Source organism: Sebastes fasciatus, chromosome 11 (genome assembly GCF_043250625.1).
Source record: "Sebastes fasciatus isolate fSebFas1 chromosome 11, fSebFas1.pri, whole genome shotgun sequence".
NCBI lineage: Eukaryota > Metazoa > Chordata > Actinopteri > Perciformes > Sebastidae > Sebastes > Sebastes fasciatus.
The window spans coordinates 19,828,111-19,855,600 of record NC_133805.1 but is presented as its reverse complement, the minus strand read 5'-3'; the positions used below and the strand labels follow the sequence as shown (position 1 = coordinate 19,855,600).

Below are 27,490 nucleotides of genomic sequence, written 5' to 3'. Positions count from 1 at the left end.
GTCACTCTGTTCTGTATCTCCCAAAGAGCCAATAGCTTGATTTTGTGCTGATCTTTCTGTGTGAAATGGTGGGATAGTTAGGACACTCACACACACACAAACAAAGGAAAATACTCTCCTGGTGGTGGGTTGATTGCTGAGAATTTCAGCACACACACAGATCAGAGGAAAGTGCCTGTGGCTAGTTTGCATTCTTTGCACTTCCAGATAAGGGACTAATCAATGAGTATGGCCTTATTCTTAGTCAATAGCCCCTTTTCAGTGGTCAGAAGAAAGGAGACCTCAGGATATTTGTGTGCTAACACCCTATATAATGAGAAAAACTATACTGTGGAATCTCCCTTTGGAGCGTTCTTTGGAAGTTATTTGCCAGAGTAAATGTAAATAAACTGCAGTTTGTTCTTACCCATATGTACACAGAATCTCAATGATCTACCTTCTTGGCTTTCTACCATAGCTTTTTGGATGTTTATGTTCTATTAAAATGTGAAGGGTACCTATTTGACTGTCCCAGTTAAAGTCCTAGTGAATGGAAGTGTATTTAGCTTCTCTACTGTGAGTATTTCCCAGTGAAATGGAATATTTGAGCGGTGTACGGTCACAAGAGGGATTTAAATCAAATCCTTCGCATTTGATTGGACCGCTAAAAATTAGGCAGGCTTAAAATGTAGCATGATACAGAGCTACCGAGGACTGCCCTTGTCGCTAAAAGTTGCAGATTGATTGATGGATGGATGTCATGATATTTTGGTTGAAATTAGTTGGTACTAGGTTACGTGAGGTGATTTAAAAGGGTTAAAGAGGCGTTTTTCATTTAATCTCGAATTTAACTGTGGGTTAAACAGTGCTGTGCACTCGCCCCCACACTGTTTGATTTCTTCTCCTCTGTGGTCACTATGTTCCACTGAGGATGCAATTTGCCTTCACACAAAAAACCTCTTCGATCTGCAGTAACTCCACACCAAGGTTCATTGGGTCCTCCTAATCAGGGAAGTGCTGTTTGCTGACAATGCTGCACTGGCCCGTCACTCTCAGGAAGCACTCCAAAAACTCATCAGCAGCTTTGCACATGCCTGAATCGAGTTTGGTCTCGCCCAGCGTTTCCATCTGTGACCACAGCTTTGAAGCTGTGGAGCTCTAACAATATATTGATAAAGCTGCAGACCTACCCAGTGAAGTCTGGATGAGCCCCATGCAGACCACCCACATGAATACTGTGTGAAAGTGAACCAGGCCTTTTGAGCTTATAGTACATTATTATGTGGAAGAAAAGACCATTAGCATCTACAGTATCAGGAAAGCTGTGACAAATGAAATGCCTGAATATGTTTGTGGAGAAAGATAACAAATGCTTCTGTACAGGGTTTCATGAGTCTGAAAATTATGAAAATAATGTGAATCATTGGGCATTACAATCACCAGATCTCCCAATTGCACACCCATGGGAGATTGTGGATGGTAGGCTGCAATGTTATGTCACTATTCTTAATGGGTGTGGCTAGGTAGCTGGCTATGTAGGACGATGACGTCACTTTTTTAAATTCCACCGACAAAGCTTTGATTAGTCGATTGTTTCTCCGACTGCAAGGAGGCTTAAAAGCATAGACCGTATATAAGAAGTGGACGTAGTCACCGCGACGTCACCCATTGGTTTGTGGACTGCCATTTTGAAGCCTCGAGTTTGGCATTTTGGCCGTCGCCGTATTGTTTTTTTGCAACCAGAAGTGACATGAGAGGGTGGAGCAAAGTACAACCGAACGCTGAATAAGACATTGTTAGGCGACCAAAATGTTACAATTAACTTTCATGAACTGAAGACACACTGTGAAAGGGTTAAAGTTCGACGATGAAAAGACGGACAACATCAAGTCCGGACAACTCCGTGGTAGCGACCTGTCAATCATGAGGTAGCCACGCCTTAAAGCATACCCTTCTTTATAGCCTATTTGACTCTTAATGGGACCATAATTTACTAAGTGAACATCATGCTGTAGTGAAGAAGACTTGAAACTAGCGATTGAGACCATAAACTCACGTTTATAATGTTAACTGAGGTATAACTTCTATTCAAATCAGACTTCTTTTTGCAACCAGAGGAGTTGCCCCCTGCTGGCCTTTATAAAGAATGCAAGTTTAAGGCACTTCAGCATCGGCTTCACTTCTCAGACCCGGAGGTAGCCCACTGCTTAAAAGATGAGATGTCACGACGCCATATTGTGATATCATTGGGGTACAACACAAGCGCAGTAAAATGTGGTCTGCACTTGCCTAAAAGCTCACTACCTGGCACACGATCATAGAACATGAGAATGATTGATTCGTTTCACTGAGGTGTCCGCAGGGAGGGTGTCAATGATAGTCTACTTCAAGGGTGAGAATTACAATTCTGCAATTATTGAAAAGATCTTTGATAAAAGACCATAAACACATGCTTTCTGTTTGAAAACATTCTATTGTATATCGGCTGTCCATTCGAGCGTACCCAAAAGATTCTGTCAGGCCGAGCGCACCCAAAGAGCACCTGAGCGGACATCATCCGTTTATTTCTAGCGCCGTCTGCAGTAACCCTCCAACATCCCAGCTCCAGTTACACTGCGCATTTGTCATACCCCCATAGCTCAAGACCGTGTCCCAGCCTTCATTCAATATCCTTGTCCAACTGGAGGAAACAGCGGTTAATGAGCACAAAGCTAGACTTATGTCAATAGCTGAACCAATCAGAGACATGAGGTCTGGAACCATCTGGTACCGTTCACCCTGAGGCACAAGAACTCACAGCAGTAGAGGTAAAATAAGTTGATGGAGAAGAGGGAACACAGCTGCGGGACGGTAACTGCAATACAGCTGCATTTTTACTTCCCACCTTTGACACCTGCTTGAAGGCTTTGCAGCTCTAGACTTGAGAATAAGTCATAGTTATGCCATAAAAATGATTCCCAGCAAACAAACCTCTGTTATCTTTCAATGCGGAGAAATGCCTCAGAGTCTCCTTATCATTATGATATACTTAACAGATCGAGTTGCCAGGATTAGGCAGTGAAATCATGGCACTGGGCCATGTGGACCTCATGTGACCAGTAGAAGGTCATGACATTAGCCTGTGGATACAGGGAGTGGCTGCACTGAGTGCATTTAGTGGTCAACCAATCTCTTTCACTTGTAAAACAATGGGCCTCCTTGACTGAGCTGTGTACTTGACAGAAGGCTAGTGAGCTACTGTGGCGTGTACCAGAGTGTGATTCATATTCTTGTTTTGTCAGCAAAGCAGCCAAAGCCTCTTTGGGGGATTATCATAATTATTAATTGGCTTGATCATTGATGATGTCATTTCCACTTTGTACAGCATGTGCCCATATGCATTCAAATGGGTCTATTTTTAAAAAGCTTGTATGTCCCACTTGTTTTGTCACCCCAGAGATCCTCAGCGAGCATCTTCGGTGAGTTTCTTGTATGCGTCATCAGATTAGTTAGTGGTAGATTTATGTCAGTAGAATACAGGCTGCAGCAGGGCATTGTGGGAATGCTGATCTAGTGGGTTGTGGAGGATTAGGGTCAGCAGGAGTAAGGCGCTCAGGACTCCTTTCCTTTCTGGTCCTCATTCTGCAGCACCATCTACAGAACATGTGCCATATTTTATATATATTCACATTTATTTTAATATCTTTTATGTTAATGATAGAGTTAGGGTAAGGGTCATATGTCTGTGCGTGCGAGCACTTTTCCATAACTCACCATAGGATGTACTTTTCCGGTCACAATGCAGTGGCCTGTTCAGTGCACATGACGCCTTATGCATAACCGAAGAATTCAAATCCCATGCGGTCCGTAAACCAGTGAACCGTCACTTTTTCTCCCGGCAGGGCGCAGAGAAGGGGTCTCGAGGTTAGTTGGTTCAAACTCAGCAGGTCTTGCACCCATCGCCCTGCTCTCAGCTCATTGGCTTTGTCATTCCAGCTGCGATAGTGTCTGTGAACAGAGAACATTATTCATGTCCTCAGAAGGGGGCAAGTCCTAATTGAAATTCCGGTCTTTTCCACTGGAATGAAGCGGGTCCGCCGACACCCACTGTATTATGCTGGCCCTGTCACCTTGAAAGGCCCATGTGGGGACTGTTCACATTCTTGGGCCGCAGAAAAGACCCATTAGAAAAAAAAATAGCGAAGTATAACAAAAAGGGGTGAATGAAGCAGGACAAAAGATCAGGGCATTACGAGAATAGCAGCATTACAGCGTTGTTCGCTGTTCTACGGTTTGATGTGAAGCCATCCTCTCCACTGCAGTAACTAAAGGGCTGGCCTGTCTGTGGTTGCTGGCTGCCAGTGTGGTGTGCATGCTAATGGCTGGGTGAATGAATCAGTGCCATTCTGATAGAGGAGGATTGAGTACAAGGAACCTCTTTCTAGTTAGTTCACTCTCACAGCAGCCCTACTGTCTCGGCCTGTCTGCTGTCTCTGAACAACAACTGTACATGGTGATTTATCGCCTTTATTTAAATCACGCGCTGTAGCTCTAAATGTGAAAATATTAGTTTTTTTTGTAAAAGGCTTCCCAGAGCCCCCCAAAAAAATTGATGTTTCAGATTTTGTAGTAGAATGAGTGGGAAATATACAATTGTGCTGACCTAGCTAATATCATTGGCATAACATTTTGTAATTTGTACGTTGTGTTATTTTTGTGAAATGTAATTTTAAATCTTCCTAGTTTACATCATTGGGTCAGATATGCCGACCATATTCCATATAAACACGTCAAAAAAATGTCATTAGTATATTACAATACTGATAACAACTAATTTCTACCTAAGAACTGTTTTGTAAGGAGCAATCTGTTTTAATTTAGGGATACGTAAATCTTAAAGTAAAGTTTGAACTTAAGATGGATGTAAAGCTGGTGTCATATTGTCAAGAAATCTTAAAACGGGGTATTTGCCTCGTTGCGGTACATGCCCATTTTGGTCTTTGTCTGTTGCAGAAAACCCAATAACACTTGTGCTCTCTCTTTCTTTTTCTCTCCTCTTTGTTCTCTCTGCCAGGGATTGAGCTGTGCCTGCCAGGATGGCGTTTTTCCATGACCATGGTGGCCAGTTTTGTGGTGTTGGGTGGTCAGCTGCTGATGCCCGGCGTGGCATACCTCTGTCGCGACTGGCAGGTTCTCCAAGCCGTCATCATCTGCCCCCTCCTGCTGATGCTGTCCTACATCTGGTAAGGAAATGAACCCGAGCATCTGCTGCACTTTGGCGCCGACACATCTTTTATTATTCTGTTGAAGTTTAAAATGTGTTTTCAGTTTAAATTTCTACATGAGATAGAAATATGTGTTGCCATCTGCAAGCATATTCTACATGTGCTAGATTCAGCGGTGTTTCAATAGTGTCAAAAAAACCTGGTTAAGCCATACAGTATATGCTTTGGCAGATTTACATGGTTCAAACAAAGAAGGAGAAAGTCTTCCCTCCATTGACATTTTTCACCAGTGAGTTCCCAGCTGAATTAAATTTAATGTCTTTTCATTAACCCATTTGCAGTGACCTCTACAGTTACTGCAGTCTTCTTTTGCTAAAGCCCAGGTAATAAATACTTGTGTGTTCACCTCCATTTATTCTACTGTGATGCCCAACGCTCCACAGCGCTGCTGATGTGTAGAAAGCCAGCAGAAGAAAATCCAAGAGTATAGATTTTATCACAGGGTATCAAAGGCCTTGGCTTTCTTCAATGTTGTGCCTGAAGAATAAAGAGTGTTTCCACTCAGAAACCATCAAAAGGACTCCAAAGCACTAATCTGATCAAACATCAATACTGGTGATATGATGCAATTGAATCAATGTAGGACACAGAGAGCAGAGCAGATAGATGGGGGTTTCCACAATGATACAGAGCAGGAGTCAGTAACCTGAGGCATACACCAGGGTAGTCGCTGTTATCCTGATGAATGAGTGAAAACAAGCAATAGCTCAGCAGACGGGCGGCTACGCTGTGGAAGGGCTTTTGTAACGGTCTGCTGTTATGCGATCGTGGCCTTGCTGGCTGAAAAAGACTTACAGAAGTCAAGGACATACAGTAGAGCAGGTTGTAAAACTGATATTTCTCACAGATAATACTGGACATTGGACAGTGAACTCAATCTGCAAGGTGCAGAGCAAGCTTTTATTGGCAAACACCGTAGCCTCCTTCTACACATGCGATAGAGCTGTCCACATAGCACACACTACTGAGATACACAAATGCATCAGCAAGCTTGAGTCAAGCTTCACAAGAGGATTCTGGGAAAGTACGGACCCGTGTTGACTTTCTTGATTAAGCCAGACAACGTTTATGGGCACAAATTGGACCCATCACTGACAAAGTGGCTGACTCTGCAAAAATAGAAATACAGCTGATTTGGCTGAACACTGCAGGTGATCCAAGTTTGCTGATTTGGGAAAACAACTTAAAGCCATGCCAGTGTAAGATCATTAATCCTGCACTTTTACTTGGGTAGAGACATCTGCTCCAGAGAAGTGCAACCAACAACGGAGGCAAATGTGGCATCGTTTTTTGCTGACTGTCTTCAACACATCTGCGAGGGGAAACCTGACCGCTCACAGGAATGTGCGCACCGCAACATAACTCAATACAACTACCGGATAATAGAGCATAACAAATGAAAGCAGGGACGGGATAACAATGGCTGGCAGCCGTGTGTTTATTTGTTGTTCCCCCAGTAATGACATCTGGTTGGGCTAATTTGAGGCCCTGCCACCTGTAACTGGTATGTGAGTGTTTGCGTGTGAAGCTGGATTTCCTGTTCAGGATACAAACAAGATTTGATACTTTTAACCCTGATTGAGAGAGATGAGTGCAGTGCCCGTTCGGAGCGTTTGCCCATCGGGGACCGGCCGATGGCTTGGCCCCCAAACGTTCTGCTTGCAGCGTTTTCGAGACATGCGAAGGACAGTCATTCATACATACAGTCCAAACATAGTCAGACAGACAGAGATTCCTTCCTTTAAAGTTTTTATAGTTTCCTTTATAGATTGTCTCAAAATCTGTGGGAGGAGTAGCAAAACAACAGATTTGGACACCATTCAAAATGGTGGAAAGTTCTAGACGCAAATGGACGTGGCTCGTTGATAAATTCGTCTGGACCCATGAAATCCAGGAAAAAAATAATTTTGTTTTTGAGAGTTACGGTTCATAAGTTACGAGATATGTGATGAACAGACCGAAAGACAGACCGAAAGACAGACAGACAGACAGACATACAAAAAGAAATACATAAAGAGACGGAAAGACAGACATAAAGACATACAGATTGACAGACAGAAAAAGACATAAAGACATACAGAAAGACCGACAGAAAGACATACATAAAGACATACAGAAAGACAGACATAAAGACATACAGAAAGACAGACAGAAAGACATGCAGAAAGACAGACATAAAGACATGGAAAGACATACTGAAAGACAGACAGAAAGACATACAGAAAGACAGACAGAAAGACATGCAGAAAGACAGACATAAAGACATGGAAAGACATACTGAAAGACAGACAGAAAGACATACAGAAAGACAGACAGAAAGACATGCAGAAAGACAGACATAAAGACATGGAAAGACATACTGAAAGACAGACAGAAAGACAGACATGCATAAAGACTGACATAAAGACTGTCAGAAAGAAAGAAAGACAGACGCAAAGACCCACTGAAAGACAGACATAAAGACTTACAGACAGACAGACAGACAGACATTCATTCCTCGCTTTTTAGATCGATTTCAGTCAGCGTTTTAAAAGGCGGATTCATTTTGTCGTGACTTGTCTTTTTTTTTTTTTGCCTCTTATTAACGAGGACATCCCCTGTCTTTTTGACAGGATCTTCCCTGAGTCACTGCGTTGGCTGCTGGCCACTCAGCAGTACAGCCGCTCCAAGTGGATCATGGGACACATAGCAAAGAAAAACCGAGTGAACATGGAGCTCGACACCGATAACATCCTCACAGGTAAGGCATACATCAACACTAATTTTGAAGAAATTTGCATTAAAAGTGTGATTTTTACATTTTGATCATGTGATTTACTGTATGTTTTTTAATGCTAAAGTAGTTATTATGTCTTTTATATATTTGCTGCAATGTCATCTTCCAAGTTTTTTTTTGTATCCCTTTTCAAATCGCTGGGTGTGTGCTACTATCCTAAACTGTGCTTTCCTAAATAAGACAGATTGACAAGGTTATATCTGCTTCCTGCCTGGTTACCATAGTAACAGACCACTCCGGAGGTAGCAGTCGGTGTTGAACATTACATTAAGACACTCTAGAACGCACATTCATGTCGTTATAGCGTGGGTGGGTGGGTGGTGTACGGAGACGACAGACGGACGCAGGTCATGAACTTTGACCCTGGGTTAAACTGCGTCTGTACTTGTCGTGCCAGAGGCAAAGAGCAGAGTGAATTGTGTTGTCGTTAAATGTCATATCAGATTGCATTTGTATTAAACTAAAAGGACACCATTTACTGTAGTATACTTTTTCCATTTTTGTTCTGGCACTGCTCACTGTACTGTATTTATCAATCCATTTAGAAAAAGAAGCAGTGCCACTGCTGGGAAAAAGCTCAAAGAGGAACCACTCAGTGTGAAATTGACTGCACTTTTTTAAAACTCAAAGACTGTGTGCTGACGCAGCATTGAGAAAAGTACCTTGCCATAGACATTAATTTATCCACTCTTGTTTTTATAGTAACTGGCTGTCCCCGAGTCTTCCAGTAATATTTCTCACTTTTAACTGCTCAGCACAAAAACACAATGTTTGGGCACTGAATGTACTAACTGCCTCTATATCAGAGCAGCTGAGTAACTTTGTCAAGCACTCAGACATGACAGATACATGTGTAACTAGTACTGATTAGGTCATCTTTGCGTAGATCTCAGTAGGGGAAAGTCTTACTCAGAGGTTTGTAGCATGGCCATGGGATCACTGGAAAGCCTGAGTGGTACAGCTCGAGATAACCTTGAGGCGGCGGTGTGGAATGCTGTCACATGCCTGAGTCAACATGAACATACAGTACCGCAAAGCAGAGGTGTGTTTCTGTGGCAACCCGCAGCCTGATACCAAAACATCCACCGTTTGCCCTGTCACACTTCACCTGCGGTTTGAAGGTGTTGCCTTCTTATGACCCGTTCCTGTTTTCTGAGAACATCGTCATACCTGTCTCACACAGCAGCGGGAGGCTGGTCACGTAGGATGAAACCTGCTCATTAAAAATACATGTGGAATTTTCTGTGGTTGCAATGAATCAGGGGCGTCTTTGTTTGTGTCTTTAGAGAAGCCAGACTGCTGTCGAACTTTCCTTCGACCTGAGAACTCAATTCGACATGATGATATTAACTAGAGTCTGATGGATATATAAGCAGGCGGATCATGTTGGCTGATAATATTGGTTTATTACCGATATATTGGAATCAGTATATGCCGGCTGATATGCAAACAGAAATCAGACTACATTAATATTTCATCGGCTGCATTTTTAAGTTTTTTTTTTATGGAGGACGGAACCTGCTGAAATTAAAAATGTATAAATAAATGACTAGATAAATGAATAAATAAATATGCAATTAAATGTTCCAAAATTAATATTAAAAATAAATGTAGGCATTAATTAATTGACAAAATGTGACATAAATTGATATTTCTGTTTTACTTTGCTTCTTTATTCATTTACCTTTGTATTAATTCCTGTATCTATCGACTCTTTTTAATTTTCCCTTTTATATATTTATTTATTTATTTATATTCATTCACTTAAATTTATTTAATTATTTTTTGCATTTATTTCTTATTCATTCAAAATTTATTTATTAATTATTTCTCTATGATTTTCCCGTTGCATTTCCCACCCCATTTATCTCCCCAAATGTATTTATTTCTTTATTCTTTTTTTCATACATTTCTTTATGCATTTCTGCCTCATTATGCAAATGAGGGGGCTGTCATTCAACATGTGTCATAGGGTCAGAATGCTTAGATCGGCTATATGCTCGCACGTGTCTGTTTATATTATTTATTCATTTTTCATTTTGGCAGGTTTCCTCCTCCATAATTTTTAACCCTTGTTTTTCTAAATACATGTGTAAGATATTTCTGTGGTATTATGTATGTTATTTAAATTACTGTTTAAAAATGTATAATTTCCAATGAAGTTTATTGCTCATGATTTGTTGTCATCTTATGTTTACTGTTACTGCCTTGGATAGAAAACGTAGCAGTATTAATTCATAAACCACAACATAAACTATATATTGTGGGGAAAAATCTATACTCACAATAAAAAAACACAAGTTATATTTTGTTATACATAAATAATTATATATAGTGATGCTACAACATAGGAATAATAAAGAATAGAGAACAATAATAATGCATTTGAAGCAGAAACAGACCATTGCACTATTCAAAATGACCACCCTTTGCATTGCTGGACTCAAACTTTTGAAATAACTTTTATGCTCATATATTGCTCTATGCTCTTATATCAAAAGTCAGATATTGGTCGGGCTCTAAGATTAACATGTTTTTGCTTGTTTCCAGAACTGCAGAGAGCTCTTCAAAAGAAATCCAAGAAGACGTGTATTGTGAAAATGGTCGGGACGAGAAACCTGTGGAAGAACATTGTGGTGCTCTGCGTCAACTCGTAAGTGTTCGTATTGGTACTTAGAAACCGTTTGAACATTTATCTATCAAGGTACTTATGAGTGTGTGGGAGGATCTGAAAAAACCAGAGAGAGAAAAAAAGGGAAAGCGTGCGTGTGCTTGTATGTTGGTGTGGGGCGAGGCAATGCCAGTCAGACGCGCCATTTTGTGCAGTCGAGATGGCACTATTAACCTGGAGGCTCGATACGGCATTGATCAGCAGCCCTCAATGCTTTTGCCCTTCCATATTTGTGCTGCTCTCTCTTTTCATCTCCGGTGGGATCCCTCCTCTGCTCTCCATCTGAGACCTCTTTTTCTAGCTGGGCTGACCCAGCTTTAGCTCTGCTTCAGTGCACGGTATCCCTAACTCCCCAAGTCGGCATAAATTTTACATGAGCTGCTGTGTCCTTATGAAACATTAGACAACCAGGAGAAAAAGGGTGTGTGAGTGTTTGCTCTTGTATTTGTGTGTGTGTGTGTGTGTGTCAATAAATCAGTGTTTACCTGTGTGCAGTTTCTCTGAAAGAAAATGTAATAAACCTTGAATTATCCCTCATCTTTTAGATTTGCTTGGACCTATATTATCTTCTCCCCTTGTGTTTACCATTTTGTCCCTTCCTTCTTCTTGTTTCTTTTCTTCTTGTTCTTCTCTCCTGTTGTGCATACTTTACTACTAGTATCCCCTAACCTAGCCCTGTGTATGTTCTTTATCCAGGCTGACAGGCTATGGGATCCACCACTGCTTTGCCCGCAGCATGATGGACCCTGAAGCTCAGGAGACGACCATGTTCCACAACTTCTATGCAGATTATTACACCATGGCAGGCATTGCGGTGGCTTCCTGCTTGGCGCTGTGCCCGGCGGTGGGCCTGATGGGCCGGCGGGGCGGCCTTCTCATGTTTATGATCATCACTGCCCTGGCGTCACTGCTGCAGCTCGGCCTGCTCAATTGTGAGTGCTTTATGAGGAACCAATGTCCACTTAGGATGATACCAAAGTGATGTTGTTTATTGGCTTTCAATATCTGTGGCAGTACTACTCAATTTAAAGAAACTCTGGATTTAAATTATAGGACATAACATGTTTGGGTTCTTGGTTACATTAACCTTTTAAAGAAGAATTAAATGATAAGGCTGGTACTATTCTATATGTTTCTTATTGCCAACAAATCCCATTAATAAACCAACAATGAACTGATCCTGCTACCGAATATTGGGTGTTTCTCAAGTCAAGGATGCTTCTTTGGTTGGACGGATCCTTCCAAGTTGGGTCCTACAGAGGCTAGGCAAGACTCCTTCTTAGCATTCGGAGAGCACACTTTAGGCTCGTTCGAGATGAGCCAGGCCAGCGCGGCCAATGCATGCCGGTTAGATTTGTGTCTGACTTGATCCCGACTTGCTCTGACAACTACAAGTAGCCTATAGATCGAATCTAACAGGATGTAATTATTCCTGTGACATCCTGTACATTTTTTGAAGGCTGCCGGAAACCATGGATGTGTCGGCTGGAAACTGTCCGACTTGACCACAGCTTTTAGTCACCGCCCACTGCTGCTGCCGCCTGATCTTGTCTACTTTCCAGGCTTCCATCTCGAACAAACCTATTGGAACAGTCTAGCAAGTGTGCCAGTGTGCGGAAGAAATGGACGTGGTATTTTCTTTTCCAAACTTTATTTAGAACAATTCAGTATATTACAATATTGCATTCCTCAAAACTATATAAACAGATTCAAACAATGTAGGACTATTAAAAAGAAATAAAATCAACACGGATTTGGACAATCATAATTTATTAACGTACAAAACATAAAAATCATATACTCCTCCTCAAAGCCACCAGACTCCATTTGGAAAAACACGGTAATTTTACCTCGCAGATTGTAAAACACACTTTATTCAAACAAAATAAAAACTCACCAAAACCATCCTTGGAGCAGTTCTTCGTCGGGATTCGATGACGTAGCATCCTTGAAATTCATTTGAAGGATCCTTCCTTGACTTTGAGAAACACCAATTGTCTGTGTACGCAAAAACCACATGTATCTTATTCTTATTCCTCTGTGCCATAGTTGCCTTAGTAGTAATTTTGCACTGGGTGACATGTTCCTTCATTACAATGAACATGGGTACTGATGTTTTGAGTCCACATACACGTCCTGCTGCTGGAAATACTCCCTAAGTATGTAAACATTCATGGCAGAAAACGGTGCCATTCCTGTGAAATGTTTGCTGAAAACAACTGTTTTAGGGAATTGTTTATTCTTTTTAAAAAGGTAAACAATACATTTGTGGGCACATTTTTAAAGCTTATATCGGACAGTATTGAAAGTACTTTAATTGACTGTTAAACAATTAAATGAATACATGGAATATAAAGATTGGTTGGAAGGTTTTGCGCACAGTCAGACAGGATCCTCTATCATAACAGAGGTGATCGGCCAATGTCCTGTTAGAGCTGGACAATGATTCACCTGTAGTGTTTATTGACATTCAGTGCAATCATGTTATGATGATATGATCATAATCCATAGTATCTTACAAAATCCTGCTAATTAAAAAGTAGTAGAATAAGTTATAATAATTTCCGTTTTACATTTCGTTGCATTAAATACCAATTTGACCCCTTAGTATGTTATTTTGATTACATTTTCTATTCAACGATGCATGTTGATATTGTGAACACTCAGTGTGGTGGGTGCACTTTGTAAGAGCTTGGTGTCCTTTAGGTGTTTCTCATGGAGTAGTCGAAACATGATTACAAACTGACATTTTAGTCAATGTGTACCAAAAAGTGCTCCAGGTGATCAAAACCGGGCACAAGTCCGTTTATTCAGTTACAACCGAGCGAGCCGTAATGTTTAACTTGAGTCAACACATCAAGGTTAAGCTCATGTGTCATGTTCCCCTTTTGAATGTTGTAACAGTGTGTGTTGACAAGCTTTGCTCAATGTTTTTGTTTTTAATGCTTGACTCCCGATTTAATTTATTGACTGTGTCGCACGTGATGATTGTTCTGCTTTTTATGTCTCTCACTGATACATATCTGTTAATCTCTCTCATTCTCCTCTAGTGCTGGGGAAGTACAGTGACCATCTGCATATAGGTAATCTCTTCATTTCCATTCTTCTGAAGTCTTGTATTCGCGTTGGGTAGATAAACCGATCAATAATTGACTGCTCCACTATCTTGCCTAGATGTTTTATCAGCTTCACATTCTTTCAGAGTGTGAATTGAATTGTCTCACACCACTCATCACTTAGGTTGCTGCATTATCTTGATGAGGTTTTAGGGAAATGTGCTGCATACAGACATCCTGCAGTATTTCATTAGGCGTATACAAGCCCTGCAGAGACACATAATGAAGTCCTAGATGTAATTATGGCTAGCTTTTCACTTATTTGTGTTGAAGAGGGTGAGCCTCTTTGTTATAGAGCTGTGAATCTCACAACCAGCCTTCCTTCACTGCTCTCCTCTGTTTATCAATCTCTTTATTCTCTCCTCACTAATCCCCCTGTGGGAAGCGAGAGCTGATCACAGAGCAGTCTCCTCTGATCCTCTTTATGCCATCTTCAAACATGTCTTATTCATAAAAAAAAAACACTGTATTCAAACCATCTTTGGTCTAAATAGACTTTTTGTAAGCAAGCCAAGTCCTCAATAACTCATCAAAATAAACATTAGCGTTGGGAAGCTGTAACATTTTATTTGACCCAAGTTTATTGGCACTTTTCCTCTAGGTTTTCTAAATGCACGGTTTGAAATTAGCTGAAATGATACACACTGAAATGCTATAAAAGACCTGCCTTATAGTCGTCCGTGATCCAGATTCAGTAACTCTTGTGGTTGAGGAATAATAGACACATTTATTCTACATTCATTTGCTGAATCAGATTTTATATATATATATATATATATATATATATATATATATATATATATATTAGAATATCCTCTTTAACTGAGGTGATACGGTGCCTTCAAATGGGGTCGTGTTTACCGTGTTCACGAGAAGAGTCCATATGAACGCCCCCGTCTTGTGGTATTCACGACCTCGTAAGTGGAAAGGTTCTGAGTTCACGAGTTGTGACGTGTTTGTTGACGTCAGAAATGGCGGAGGCCTTGGAAGTTAATTTTTTGGTGCATAATAAGTTAATATATTGTAATTTTAGTCGTATATTATTTTCTTCGTAATTTTATAATATGTCTGAGGAAAATGTTGATATTCCCAACGGCCTCATCTTTTTCCTCTGTCATTATGCCTTTGCATTTTCCTGCATTATGTTACCCACCTGCTAACTTGTAGATGCTGACAGGAACGTTAATACTGCCGTTGCTTAGCAGCAGTGTTCTCACGACTCAACCACTTAAACGCCAAGCATAATGTGTACAAGGCTTCCCATGTTGTAAACACAAGCTCACAAGTTTCATTTGAAGGCACCAATACAGTATGTGGTATTCTACGGAAGCAAAGAAATGCCACAATAATTAGAATTTGATATGCAACTGAATACCTATTTTTTAAATATAACCACTACCGAATACTTAATGTTGAAATTTAAATATCATTGGATTTGTAGCATTGAAATATTTTACTCATAGAAATAAAATAGGACTAGAAAATATTTGAATGATATACATTCAGTGGTATTCCAATTTTAACATTAAGTATTCAGTAGTGGTTGAATTTCAGAATTAGTTTTAAAGTTGCTTCTAAAAATTCAAATTATGACCTTTCTTTGCCTCCATATTTCCCTAATTTTCAACATTTGATTTCCCAGCAACCCACTGTCTCTTCTCTGTATGTTGTTAAATAATGCTGAAATGCTGCAATATCATCTTTTAAACACCACAGATTACACAAGTAAGCTGAATAAGAACTTCTCCATGGCCTTCTCCATCATCGGCATGTTCTCCTCCCACGCAGTCAGCAACCTGAGCATCTTCTTCTGTGCTGAGATCACACCCACTGTGATCAGGTAAGCCCACTGAAACACTGGCACTTGTACCATCAGAGGGAGGACAGTGTAATGTGGAAAATGTGCTTTTACTCTTGAGGAGTGAAACAGCTGTGTTTTCAATGACATTGTTCATATTTGCTCTATTTTGTGTTGTAGAAATTTGAAGTGTTCTTTCTACACCTGTTTTAATGTCCTGATTAGTTTATGATTCAGTTCACACAGTGGTTGATGTCCATATAGCATCACATGTTCCTGCAGATGGATTCGCTGCTTCACCTCCTGTTAAAGGAGGGTATGAAATCATTGAACAGACTCTCACGGTTCAGTGTCAAATGTAATCCACATCTTGTAAAAAATTAGCCAGCCCCCTTGAGAATATATGACACAGCACTGGATGTTCATTATCTGGGGTTATGTAAGGGGTGTTGTTCTGCTGACAGTGCTCCAGGGGCGACCTCTGGTGGTGAGCTAAGGCAATTACGGGAGAGGGATGGGACTGCATGTAGAGGAGGGCGTTTGGTGTTGCCGCAGCACTCTCTGCTGCTGTTTGCTAAAATGGCAGTAATAAATCAACAGAAGAATGAAGGGAAATAAAGACCATCCCTTTGATGTAAATTAATTAGGTGATAGATAGAACAGGTAGATCATGATTTACTTTAATTGTAGTAAACCGTCATCCCCTTCGGCTGGCTTATACAAGGTTATGAGGTTTTTATGTATGTGTGAGCATAAATCCTACCATGTGATAACATTTTCCATCTCCTCTTAGGGGTGGGGGGCTGGGCCTGGTCCTAGCCAGCGCCGGCTTCGGCATGCTGACTGCGCCCATCATGGAGCTCCACAATCAGAAGGGCTACTTTCTCCACCACATTATCTTTGCCTGCTGCACTCTCATCTGCATCATCTGCATTCTCCTGCTGCCAGAGACGCGCTACCAACCCCTCCCCGAGACCCTGGCCGACGGCGAGTGCTACACCCGTCAACCTCTCCTCCCCCCGAGGAAACCCGGAGAGCAGCGCCTCTTGCTGGCTCAATCCGAGAGCAGCAGGGACTACACCAGGGTGCACGACACGCCGCTCCACGAAGCGGCCGCCACCGCGATGTCCGCCATGGACTCCACCGCCTCTTCGGCTGTCGATTTGACCGCTCCGTCGGTCGGAGATATGTCCGCTCCCACGTTCATGGAGGTGCACCCCGGCAAGCCTGATCCTAAAGACCCCAAAGGTCACTCTTTATCCACAACCCCCATCACAACCCTGGGTAAAGACGGCGCCATACACGCCAGTAAAGAGCACCTGCTGTCTTCCACTCCTTTACACAAACTCCCAGGCATCACCGACCCACTTTTAGCCGACGCCCAAGAACTTCAAGAAATAGTCCTGGATTCTGTCGACCCACTGACGGGTTCTGCCGTTCCTGCAATGAATGACGTCGGTCCTTCCCCCACAAAAGAGTCAGCCGCTACCCCTTCCCCTTCATTTGACCGTTCCACTCCCCCCGTCCCTCAAACCGTGCCTGCCTCCTTATTGATCTGCACCACACCCATCATCGAACCCCCGCCTAGCTCCACGTTAGAATCCCCCAACCCGTTGGAAAACGAGACCGAATGTAATACTCCGAAATTCGACCCGCCTTTGCTAGAGGCCGTTCAGAACCCTTTAGCAGACTCCCCTACTCCATCTGCGCATGACAGCCTCCCTCCATCCCCTACTCCCTCTCCTGTTCCGATAACCGATGGCAACATTTCCACTGACCTTCCACCCTCCATTAGCGCACACTCTGACATTCCCATCAAGTTAGAAATAGTAGACGAATCTACATCTACTCCTTCCCCTAGAGACTCCCCTATACCTCCGTTCATAGACCCCCAACCGCCACAGTTAGACCCTACCACTCCCTGTGTCAATGATATACCTCCCCGTTCCCCTATTCCCCCTAGCCCCGTCGTTGTTTCCCCTCCACCCATTGACTCAGGCAATACGCCCTCAGCGGCCTCCTCCACTCCCCCCGTCCCAGATACTGTCAACACCCCACAGATTCCTACCATTCTCCCCGTCACAGACATTGTGCACACCTCCACTCCAGAATCTCCCACTCTGACTGTTCAGCCCACGCAGGATTCAGCTGCTTCCCTCGCCGTAGATTCAGCGCCAACTTCCACCACGGATTCAGGCTCTACAGAAGCAACACCCTCCTCTCTAGTGGACTGCACCGTCTCCTCCCCCATAGACTCTGGCGTTCTCTCCATCAGGGACAGCGCCAGCACAGAAAACAACACTGTCAACGGCGCGGCGTCGTTATGATCCAGTGTTGCAGCCAGGAGAAGAAGCTTTACAGGTGCACGAGGAAGCAGCCCACCACGCCACATGAATGACCGAGAAGGGAGTTGAGGAGGGGGGGGGGGGTACGAACTCAGTCTTCAGGCACTGACTGAAGATTGTCCCCACCTGGAGTTGTCTTACAGAGATGCTGTATGGTTCTCGATGTCCCCCACCCCTTCCTGCATTTAGCCAATAAATGAGACCACGCAAGTGAGAGAGTGCCAGAGGCAGTGCCAGAGGCTCCTTTTTGAATGTCACTGGAAATCACCAGCCTTTAAACTACTTTGATGTAAATGAATGGGAAATCACTGTCTGTCATTTTAAAGAGACTCGCAACTAAACCCCACAATCACTGAGAGGACTGGTGAGAAATACTATGATGCTAAAAACAAACAAAAAAAATCAAATCACTGGTACTTTTTGCTCAAATGAAATGTCCGTCTAACATATTTGTATAAAAATATCGCCTTACCTGTATGGACAAGAAGAATCTGAATGTTACAACACCGTTTTTTTGCCGTTACAGAGGTAAACAATCCAAATTGGAGTGATTTTTTTCTAAATAAAACGCCAAAAACTACTCTGACCAAAATTAAATGTAGACATAGTGCCAAAAATTAGTATAAATACAGTATTTGCCTGTTTGGGGGAAATACTGTTTAGTGCAGTCCCCCTGCCATAGACTGTATGTGGATTAAAGTGAATCGGATGAACCCTTTTCCAAAGTTCATATATACAAAAGAAGTAAATTGTTCATCAAATTAATTAAAGACTGAAAGCTACAACACCATTTGATAAATTAGAACTGAGAGATGAGATTGAGATTGCGAAAACAGCTTTCATCAACATGTGGTTCATTGTGTGAACAGCGATATTGGAGAAAAGAATGACCCATATTTTGTCGGTCTGAAGAAACTTTTATTTTTCCAATCGTTTCAGTCAATGGAATTTATAGTATGCAAACGCTTTTATTTGTAAATGTGATATTGTAAGTAAATGCATAATTAGTTGTTGAGCTTGATTCAGTCTTCTTTTTTAAAAAATTCAAAGTATTATTTTGAATAATCTCCAATGGCGTGCCCTTATTGTACAAAGCTATACTACATTATTACAGTATTTGTGGCACCTCAGTGTGGCGCCACCTTATTCTTTGCAGTTGGGACAAAGCATGAAAATAATTGTGAACGTGTCAGCGAAACAAAACCTTAAAAGCAAACCTTAAAAAGACACAAAAGCTATTTTTGAAATGAACCAATGGATGACAAAAATGTTCAACGTGATTTCCGACTGTCACAGCATCCCTAACCTTCAGTGTGTTTTCCAAATCATGTTCCGGCATTAACATAGTTCATGTGTGTCAATGTGTTCATACATTCACATGCACAACTAAGTTTACCTTTTAAAAAAAAAAAAAAAAAAACGCAATAGGATTCAATGCAATTCAAAAAGACATTTTAAAAACACAGGTCAAATCCTTATTTACAGGTAGATTAACCTATTCATAATCTTCTTAAATTGACAAACTCTTGCTTAAGGAGGCACTTTCTCTTCCAAAGTCTGTGTCCATCTGTGGACAGCGTTCTACTTGACTTGTGTGTAACTTGACAGTTTGTAGTTACACACTTCATGCTTTGGAGGTTGTAATATTTGTTGGAGAAAGATGTATGATTACGGATAGACTACTGTTTACAACAATAATAATGATAAATAATAATAATAATTACACTTTATTGTAAAACTTAAGAGCCAACTGAATGATGTCTTGTCATTTCAAATGTGATAAAACTCTCTCACGATATGTCATATTACATTGATCCAGGGAGTATTGGTGATCTATTAAGGTGTCATTCAGGTGTCAAAGACAACACCAGACTTGTGTTATTCATCTTGTGGTACACGTATGAAGAACCTTACAGGTACTTTACTCATCTAAGTCTAATGTGCACTGACAAAGGCGCTACATATCTTTAGGTATCTGAATGATTGAGCAAACCAGCTTGTGGGTTTTTTTTCTCCTCAGATGCAGCTTGAATCAAAGTATGAAAGCTCCTTTTTTTCTGATTGATTCATTGATCTTTTAATAGATCACCAAGTCAGCAAACTTCCAAGATTCATATGAACATGTAATGTCTAACATGCCATGCTGCTAAGCCTCAAAGCACAATGCCCTGCAATCATGTGATGTCAAATTCGGTGGAGCTTGGCGTCTTGATAGGAAAAAAAAAAAAAAAAAAGGGAAAATGGAGTGGGGTTTTGAAATCACTAGTAACACATTCACTTTTGCAATAGACCCAAATGTAATTACCGTGTGGAAGAGGGTGTTGACACTGGATTTACTAAGGAATTCTTGGCATCTGCAGTAAAAAGTGAGTTGACTGCAGTGGTCAGTGGCTTCACATTACTCTGAGTCGTCGTTGTCTGTGATTGTTGGTCTCTCTGTCTCAGTGTGCGTATTGCAGAAATTGAACTGTCTATTGCCAAAACCTCATGCAACACCAGTTTAACGACAGTGACACAGCACAATACAACCAGTGTACAACCTTCTCTAAGATCTGTTGCTTCCATTTTCACAACTCCCATGCAGCTATTTCACGGTGCCGATGGGAGTGATTTATTGGGAGTAAAATTAAAGTTAAAATCAGTCAATCCAAAGCAATGTTAGCACCAGCGATAGGGTGGACTATAGGAGACAGTAATCGGAAAAGCAAAAAAAAGAAGAATGGGTTATGCCTTTGTAAATAGTAAATGTGTGGAAACGCCCAATGTCGCTAAGATGAAGGATCATAGATCGTATCATGGACTGATTAATAGTTTTGAACTTAGATTAAACTCTCAGAGACATGAAGTCCCCAGTGTACACATTTCAGGTTTTGCTTCTCTCAACTGTGCGACTCAGAATCTCCTGATGGAAGATATGAATGAATGTAAAAACCATGGATTGTACCATTTATAATTTCTGATTGTTTGGTTTCATTTTGTTTTGTTTTAACAGACATAAAATGCACTTGTATATAAGCCATACCTGTTGTTAAAATAAACCACTATTTATTGATCAACCATGGATATCAGTGAGTGCTTGATTTATAACATTTCCTGGATTTTTATTAAAAGTAGATCCCAGGCAAAACAACAGTTATCTTTTTTTCTGTTGGCTTGTATCTATAAACAAATAAATCACTTTTAAAGAACAAAAAACAGGGAGCGCATGACTGTTTTCTATTACACTTAGTCATCCAGCATGGTTTCAAAGTATGGATTAACCGAGCAGAGCGAGCAAATGCCCCAGAACCCCCAGGGGCATCCTCTGTGTGCCATACTTTGTGGTGATATGATTAATTAACAAGGCTAAGAGAGTCCATTGACATGCTGAATATTTAGGCACAGGAATGAACTAAATGCTAACGCCAGCTTGCTAAAATGCTCATAATCGGGGTCTAAAATTAAGTTTTTCCCTCACGTGCCACTGTGGCAGGTCACTGAACATTTCTACTAGCCACACAATTGATTTGTCTGCCACTTCTGAAATCTATGTAGAACGTTTTAGAATCGTAAACACTAGGGCTATGTATTGGCCAGAATCTGGCGATAAGATACGTATACAGGGGTTACGATTCAATGTATTGCGATATATTGCGAAACTTTTAGTAAGGTGATATATTGCGATTTTTAAAAAATCTAATTTTAGGAAAACTTTTTTTATACTTTTTTTATACAATCGGAATAGTAGGATTTGCATTTGCATATCTTTAAAAATAAAGGAAATTATTTCCTGAGTTAATCTTTGCATGTAAACTATTAATTAGAATTCAATACAGGGTTTTTGAGAATGAATACAGTATCACAAAACACAACATTGCAATACTCAATATTTTCGTCCACCCCTAGTAAACACTGAGTCAGTGGTAACAGACAGTAGAAATATGGATCATGTAACCTTAATCACTGACTCTTTTTAATTTAGGAATTGCTTTTTAAACCTAATTATTTCTTAAGATAAGGAAAACTTATCTGCCATGGTGGCAGGTGACCTGAAAGTTTTACCTGCCACAACCAACATTTAGCCTGTATTTGGCAGATGGCAGGTGCTAATTTCATTCCCTGCTCATGACTATGCTACTGTAACATGCATGTTTAGCAGGTATAACGTTAATGTTAACCACGTTCACTATGACGTAATTTACGTGAGGGACACAGGGGACATTCCCCCCCCCCCAGCTTTTTCAGAAGGCAGTGTTGGATCCCTCCACTTTTAACAGTCGGAAACTAACTTTATCGTAGTTGTCGACAGAGGTACTGTTATACTGTTTTGACCCAAGAGAGTTGCCGTACCCGGCGTGAGTCTCGTGATATTTGTAAAACGTGATCTCGCATTAAGTTGTTAGTCAACCATGTTCTCAAATTGTCCTCCTGGTTGACTCCTGACGTTCATTTAAATAAACGTGAATTGAACATTTATCATGAGTCCCAGTCAATGAAACAACATGGTGTCAGAAGTGGGACATCTCCTGGTGTGACACTCTCCTCGGACACCTCGTCGGAGCCGGTAGGAACGGTAAAAAAAAAAAAAGGTAACACCGAAGCAGGAAAAGAAAAAAAATAGCGGGTTTTCAGTCACAATACTGGACGCTGGGAGCTCCATACAGGTGCTGCACAAGCATGTCAAATTTTTATTTTACAAACCACAAGTGTGCTCCTAAAAGGAGGAAAAACAAATATGTGTATACAAACTGCAAGTCTTATGCAGGTGTGACCCCATATACGTACAGTACCCGCTGTGGTTCAATCATTAAAGTGGAGGTAGACAGCTTTTCAACTAAGTTAGCACACTAGTTTATCAACTCCTTGATCATAAGAGACTATAATAACTTTGCTCGTTTTAGAAAGGCCACTGCAAGAAAACAGGATCCTTTGTGTTATCTAATGTGCATTTACTCTGTCAGCCACCGGGAGATTACAAGATGAGCTCATTCCAGACAGACTGGTTTGTAGATTTGGTATTGACAGTGTCAGACGTGCACTGCCTAAAGCAACTGACTTCACACTAGCTAAAGCTGTACACATTTGCCAAATAAGTGAACTCACATAACAACACATTAAAGCCCATCTCTACGCCAAAACATGTGACAGCTGCCACAGTGTGGATGCTGTGCAGATAAAACTCAGCAACAAATTCAAGTCCGGTAAAGTTGGAAAGATATTCTCCGAGAATTTCCAACTTTACCGAACTTGAATTTGTTATATCTGTATTCTGTATGTTGGATATTCTGTATGTGTGATATCTTATATCTGTGGGTGTGTTGTGGTTGTGCCTTTTGAGTAAGGTGAGAGAGTTTTGAAGCAGAAGTGTTGCTGGAGTTTACTATCTCTACACCTCAGAGCACTTGAATCCATGTTTCTGTACATTCAGGTGAATAGCTTCAGGACTTAACAGCAGTTTTCCTAATTACACTTCATGTTTACTTTCCATGATCTTTACCTCACTATTGGTTTACCAAACAAAGCAAGGTCAATAGCATCACATTATGTAAAAAATTCTATTACATGTTATATTGTTATATTACATTAGTATTGTATTACATGTTTATTATTGTATTGTAGTGCATGCAGTGGTGGAAGTACTCAGATCTTGTACTACAGTAAAAGTAGCAATACTAACATGTAGAAATATTCTGTTACAAGTAAGGGTCCTGCATTCAAAATCCGTAAAAGTAAAAGTGCAGGAATATTAGCATATGAATATACTTAAAGTACCAAACATAAAAGTACATATTATGCAGGATAATGTACATTATTGGATTATACTTATTAATGCATTAATGTGTTCATCACTTTAATGTTGCAGCTGGTAAAGGTGGAGCTCATTTTAAAGACTTTATATACTGCTGGGTAGTTTAATCTATAATAATACATAATTTATTCGTTGATTATATTTTTTATTAATAATCTGAATCTGTAAAGTAACTTAAGCTATTAAATCAATGTAGTGGAGTAAAAAGTACAATATTTCCCTCTGAGATGTAATGGAGTAGAAGTAGAAAGTATCAGAACATGGAAATACTCAAGTAAAGTACAAGTACCTCAAAATTGTACTTAGGTACAGTACTTGAGTAAATGTACTTAGTTACTTTCCACCACTGAGTACATGTTATACTGTTGTGTTTTTCTAAGCATTCTTTACTGCTCCTGTTGGAATTAAATAATTATTGACTATTTAACTGCAAAGTAGTAATGTGTTTTTGATACCTTCACTTTTTTGCATTAAATCATACCGGGATGTTTGCTGAAATTGATTGGATGTGGCACAGCCCTACTTAGAAGAATTTCCACCAGCAGCCACTAAATGTAATTCAGATTTGAACTTCATGGATCAATAACTTATAAGTGAAATGTTGTTAAAACACAAACATCGGCCCTTTCTAACCGTACTAAGGTAGACATCAACCTAATTTTCATCAAAATGAGCCATCCTCCGAACTAAAAACATAACATTGTTCTCTATGTGCGGCCGGCTGTGAGACTAGTGCACAGGGGCCGTCTACAAAGTGCAACGCCGAAAAGAGACGTTATACAGTGTAATGATACCGATATCACTTCACACATCAGTGGTCACTTCCTGGTTAATATTCATATTTTTCCCATTAAAAATTCACCAAAATGATACAAAATCACATTTTTCCAAAATGAGTATTGTAGTACAACCGTAAACAATAAGAGACCCCTGGTGGTTGAACTGAATCTGATGGTACTATACTGCATGAGACTGAAATAGTTGATTATTTTTCCCAATGAAAATCGCCCAAATTTTACAAAAACACATTTTTCCAACCTATGTGCTGTAGTACAACCAGGAAGAGACCATTTATGTGTGAAGTGATTTTGGTGGCACTACACTTGAAAATATAAAAAGTCATAGCATAGTAGGTCGAAAAAATGAAAATGTAGTAGTATAGTATGTCGAAGAAAAGTCATAGTATAATAGTATGTTGAAAAAAATCATAGTATACTATATCGAAAAAATGCAAAAAAAGTCAAACTATAGTATGTTGAAAAAATGCAAAAAAGTCATAGTATAGTATGTCGAGAAAAAAAAAAAAGTTGAAGCATAGTATGTCGAAAAAACTCACAGTATTGTATGTCAAAAAAATTAAAAAGATTAATGTATAGTATGTTGAATTTTTTTTTTCAGTCATAGAAAAGCATGTCGAAAAAATCTAAAAAAGTCATAGTATAGTATGTGAAAAAAAGTCATAGTATAGTATATCGAAAAAATAAAAAAATCCTATAGTTTGTTGAAAAAGTAATTGTATAGCATGTCGAATTTTTTTTTTTAAATAGTATAGTATGTTGAAGAAATCAAAAAGTCATAGCATGTCGGAAAAAAAACAAAAACTAAAGGTCATATTATAGTTTGTCGAAAAAATTAAAAAGTCATAATATAGCATGTCGAAAGAAATTTAAAACAGTCATAGTATGTCAAAAAAGTCACAATACAGTGTGTGGAAAATAGTCAGTATAGTATGTAAAGTAAAAGCCATAGTATACCGAAAAAAAGTCAGTGTAGTATGTCTTAAAAGTAAAAAAAAGTCATAGTATGTCGAAAAACGTCATAGTACAGTGGGCTATGTTCAAAAAAGTAATGGTATATTATGTAAAAAAAAATCATAAAAAACACATAGTATAGTATGTTGAAAAAAGTCAGTATGGTATGTCAAAAAAACATAGTATATGATAAAAAAAAGCCATAGTATGTCTAAAAAAAGATAAGTCATACAGTATACTTTCCTGTGCGACCTTCATATGCTGGCATATGCTATGACTTTTATGACATATTATACATGATATCTTTTTTACATTTTTAATGACTTTTTATGACTTTTTTGTATGCCATATTATACTATGATTTTCTTAAGACTTGTTATGACATACTATGCTATATTTTTTATACTATATTTATACATTTTATATGACATACTATACTATTTACTTTTTATGAAAAACGGATAATTTGTTATTTGTATGGCATAGTATACTACATTTGTCACATAATTTTTATGACATAATATACTATGACTTTTTATGAAGATTTTATGGCATAATATAGTATGAGGTTTTTAATGAGATTTTTATGGCATACTGTACTATGATATTTTTATGGCTTTCATGACATACTATACTATGACTATTTTATGACATTTGTTATGGCATAATATCCTGTGATATTTTTATTACAATGTTATGGCAAACGGTACTATAATATTTTCATGACATTTTTTATGACATTTTTTGTGACATACTATACTGCATGTTTATGGCATACTATATTTTTTATGATATTTGTTACAACATTTGTAGGGCATACTATCCTAGGATCATTTTTCTGACTTATCAATGATATTCTATACTATTATATTTGTGGTTTTCTTTTTATGATACTTTCATTATATTTTTAATGACTTTATGACATACTATACTGATATTTTTATGAAAATGTTATGTCAGACTATACTTTTATATTTTTGTGATATTTGTCTGATATTTGTATGGCATACTATGATATTTTGTGGCATTTTTTATGACTTGATAACATACAATACTATGACTTTTTAATGACATTTTTATGACATTGTTATGATATAATATACAATGACATTTTTTATATTTTTTAATGACAATGTTATTGCATATGATACTATGATATTTTTGTTGACATACTATACTATGACTTGTTATGCCATTTTTCTGGCATACTATACTATGACTTTTTATGGCATAATATACTGTGATGTTTTATAAAATTTTTAAGGCATTTTTTATGGCACTAGTACTAGTGCTACTACTAATATAATACTAAGACTTTTTTCATGGCATTCCATAATGTGATTTTTTTATGGCACTACACTATATTTTAATGACATTTTAATGACAATTTAAGGCATACTTTATTATGATATTCTTACTTTTTTTCACATGAACAACATTTTCACTATTTACTAACCTGTGACGTTGAACGTGACACAGCAGGAAAAAAATGCGTACATCATGTAATTCTGTGCTGTTGGAATGGGTTGAGTCATGGGGGCTCAGTTCATTTTTGCCCCCTGCAGGGTCTCCAAGCGAGTTAATGCGGCCCTGCGGCTGTAGCATTTTCTGAACTCATAGGAACATCTGCATTATTCAAACTACAACATGAGTCATTTCATCTGGATTAAAATGCCTAATCAGAATATTACATTATTTTTTTCCATCTGGAGTTTGAAACAACATGTTTTTTTATAGCTTCTCCTGAACATTGTATTCACACAGTCCTATAATTTAATCAGCAGGTGTAGAACTGCAGCCTTCAGTATTACACTAATTCATTTCCTGGCAGAGAAAACCACCTAAGTCCAGCGAAAAAAAAAAAGAAAAAAAGGCCAACATTTCCCCTGCATAGGACAGGGTGATGTCAGGAGGATGATGCGGCATGATCCTCTTCTAGCCCACTGCATCAAACTGGAGCGCTCCTATTGGCTGACGGGCACATTGTGATGCTGCGCCGCGG

General features: G+C 39.5%; 1 protein-coding gene across 1 annotated transcript in view; it reads left to right on the top strand.

The window, feature by feature from the left end:
- Positions 1 to 21,006, top strand: part of LOC141777290 (solute carrier family 22 member 23-like) — a 41,560-nt gene extending 20,554 nt beyond the window's left edge. Inside the window, exons 4-10 of the mRNA XM_074651419.1 lie at positions 5,033 to 5,201; positions 7,856 to 7,983; positions 10,570 to 10,672; positions 11,387 to 11,622; positions 13,741 to 13,773; positions 15,523 to 15,646; positions 16,398 to 21,006. Coding sequence (XP_074507520.1) covers positions 5,033 to 5,201; positions 7,856 to 7,983; positions 10,570 to 10,672; positions 11,387 to 11,622; positions 13,741 to 13,773; positions 15,523 to 15,646; positions 16,398 to 17,931 — 2,327 coding nt within the window. The 3' untranslated portion in view covers positions 17,932 to 21,006. The remainder of the gene's footprint in view (positions 1 to 5,032; positions 5,202 to 7,855; positions 7,984 to 10,569; positions 10,673 to 11,386; positions 11,623 to 13,740; positions 13,774 to 15,522; positions 15,647 to 16,397) is intronic.
- The last annotated feature ends 6,484 nt before the right edge of the window (positions 21,007 to 27,490 follow it).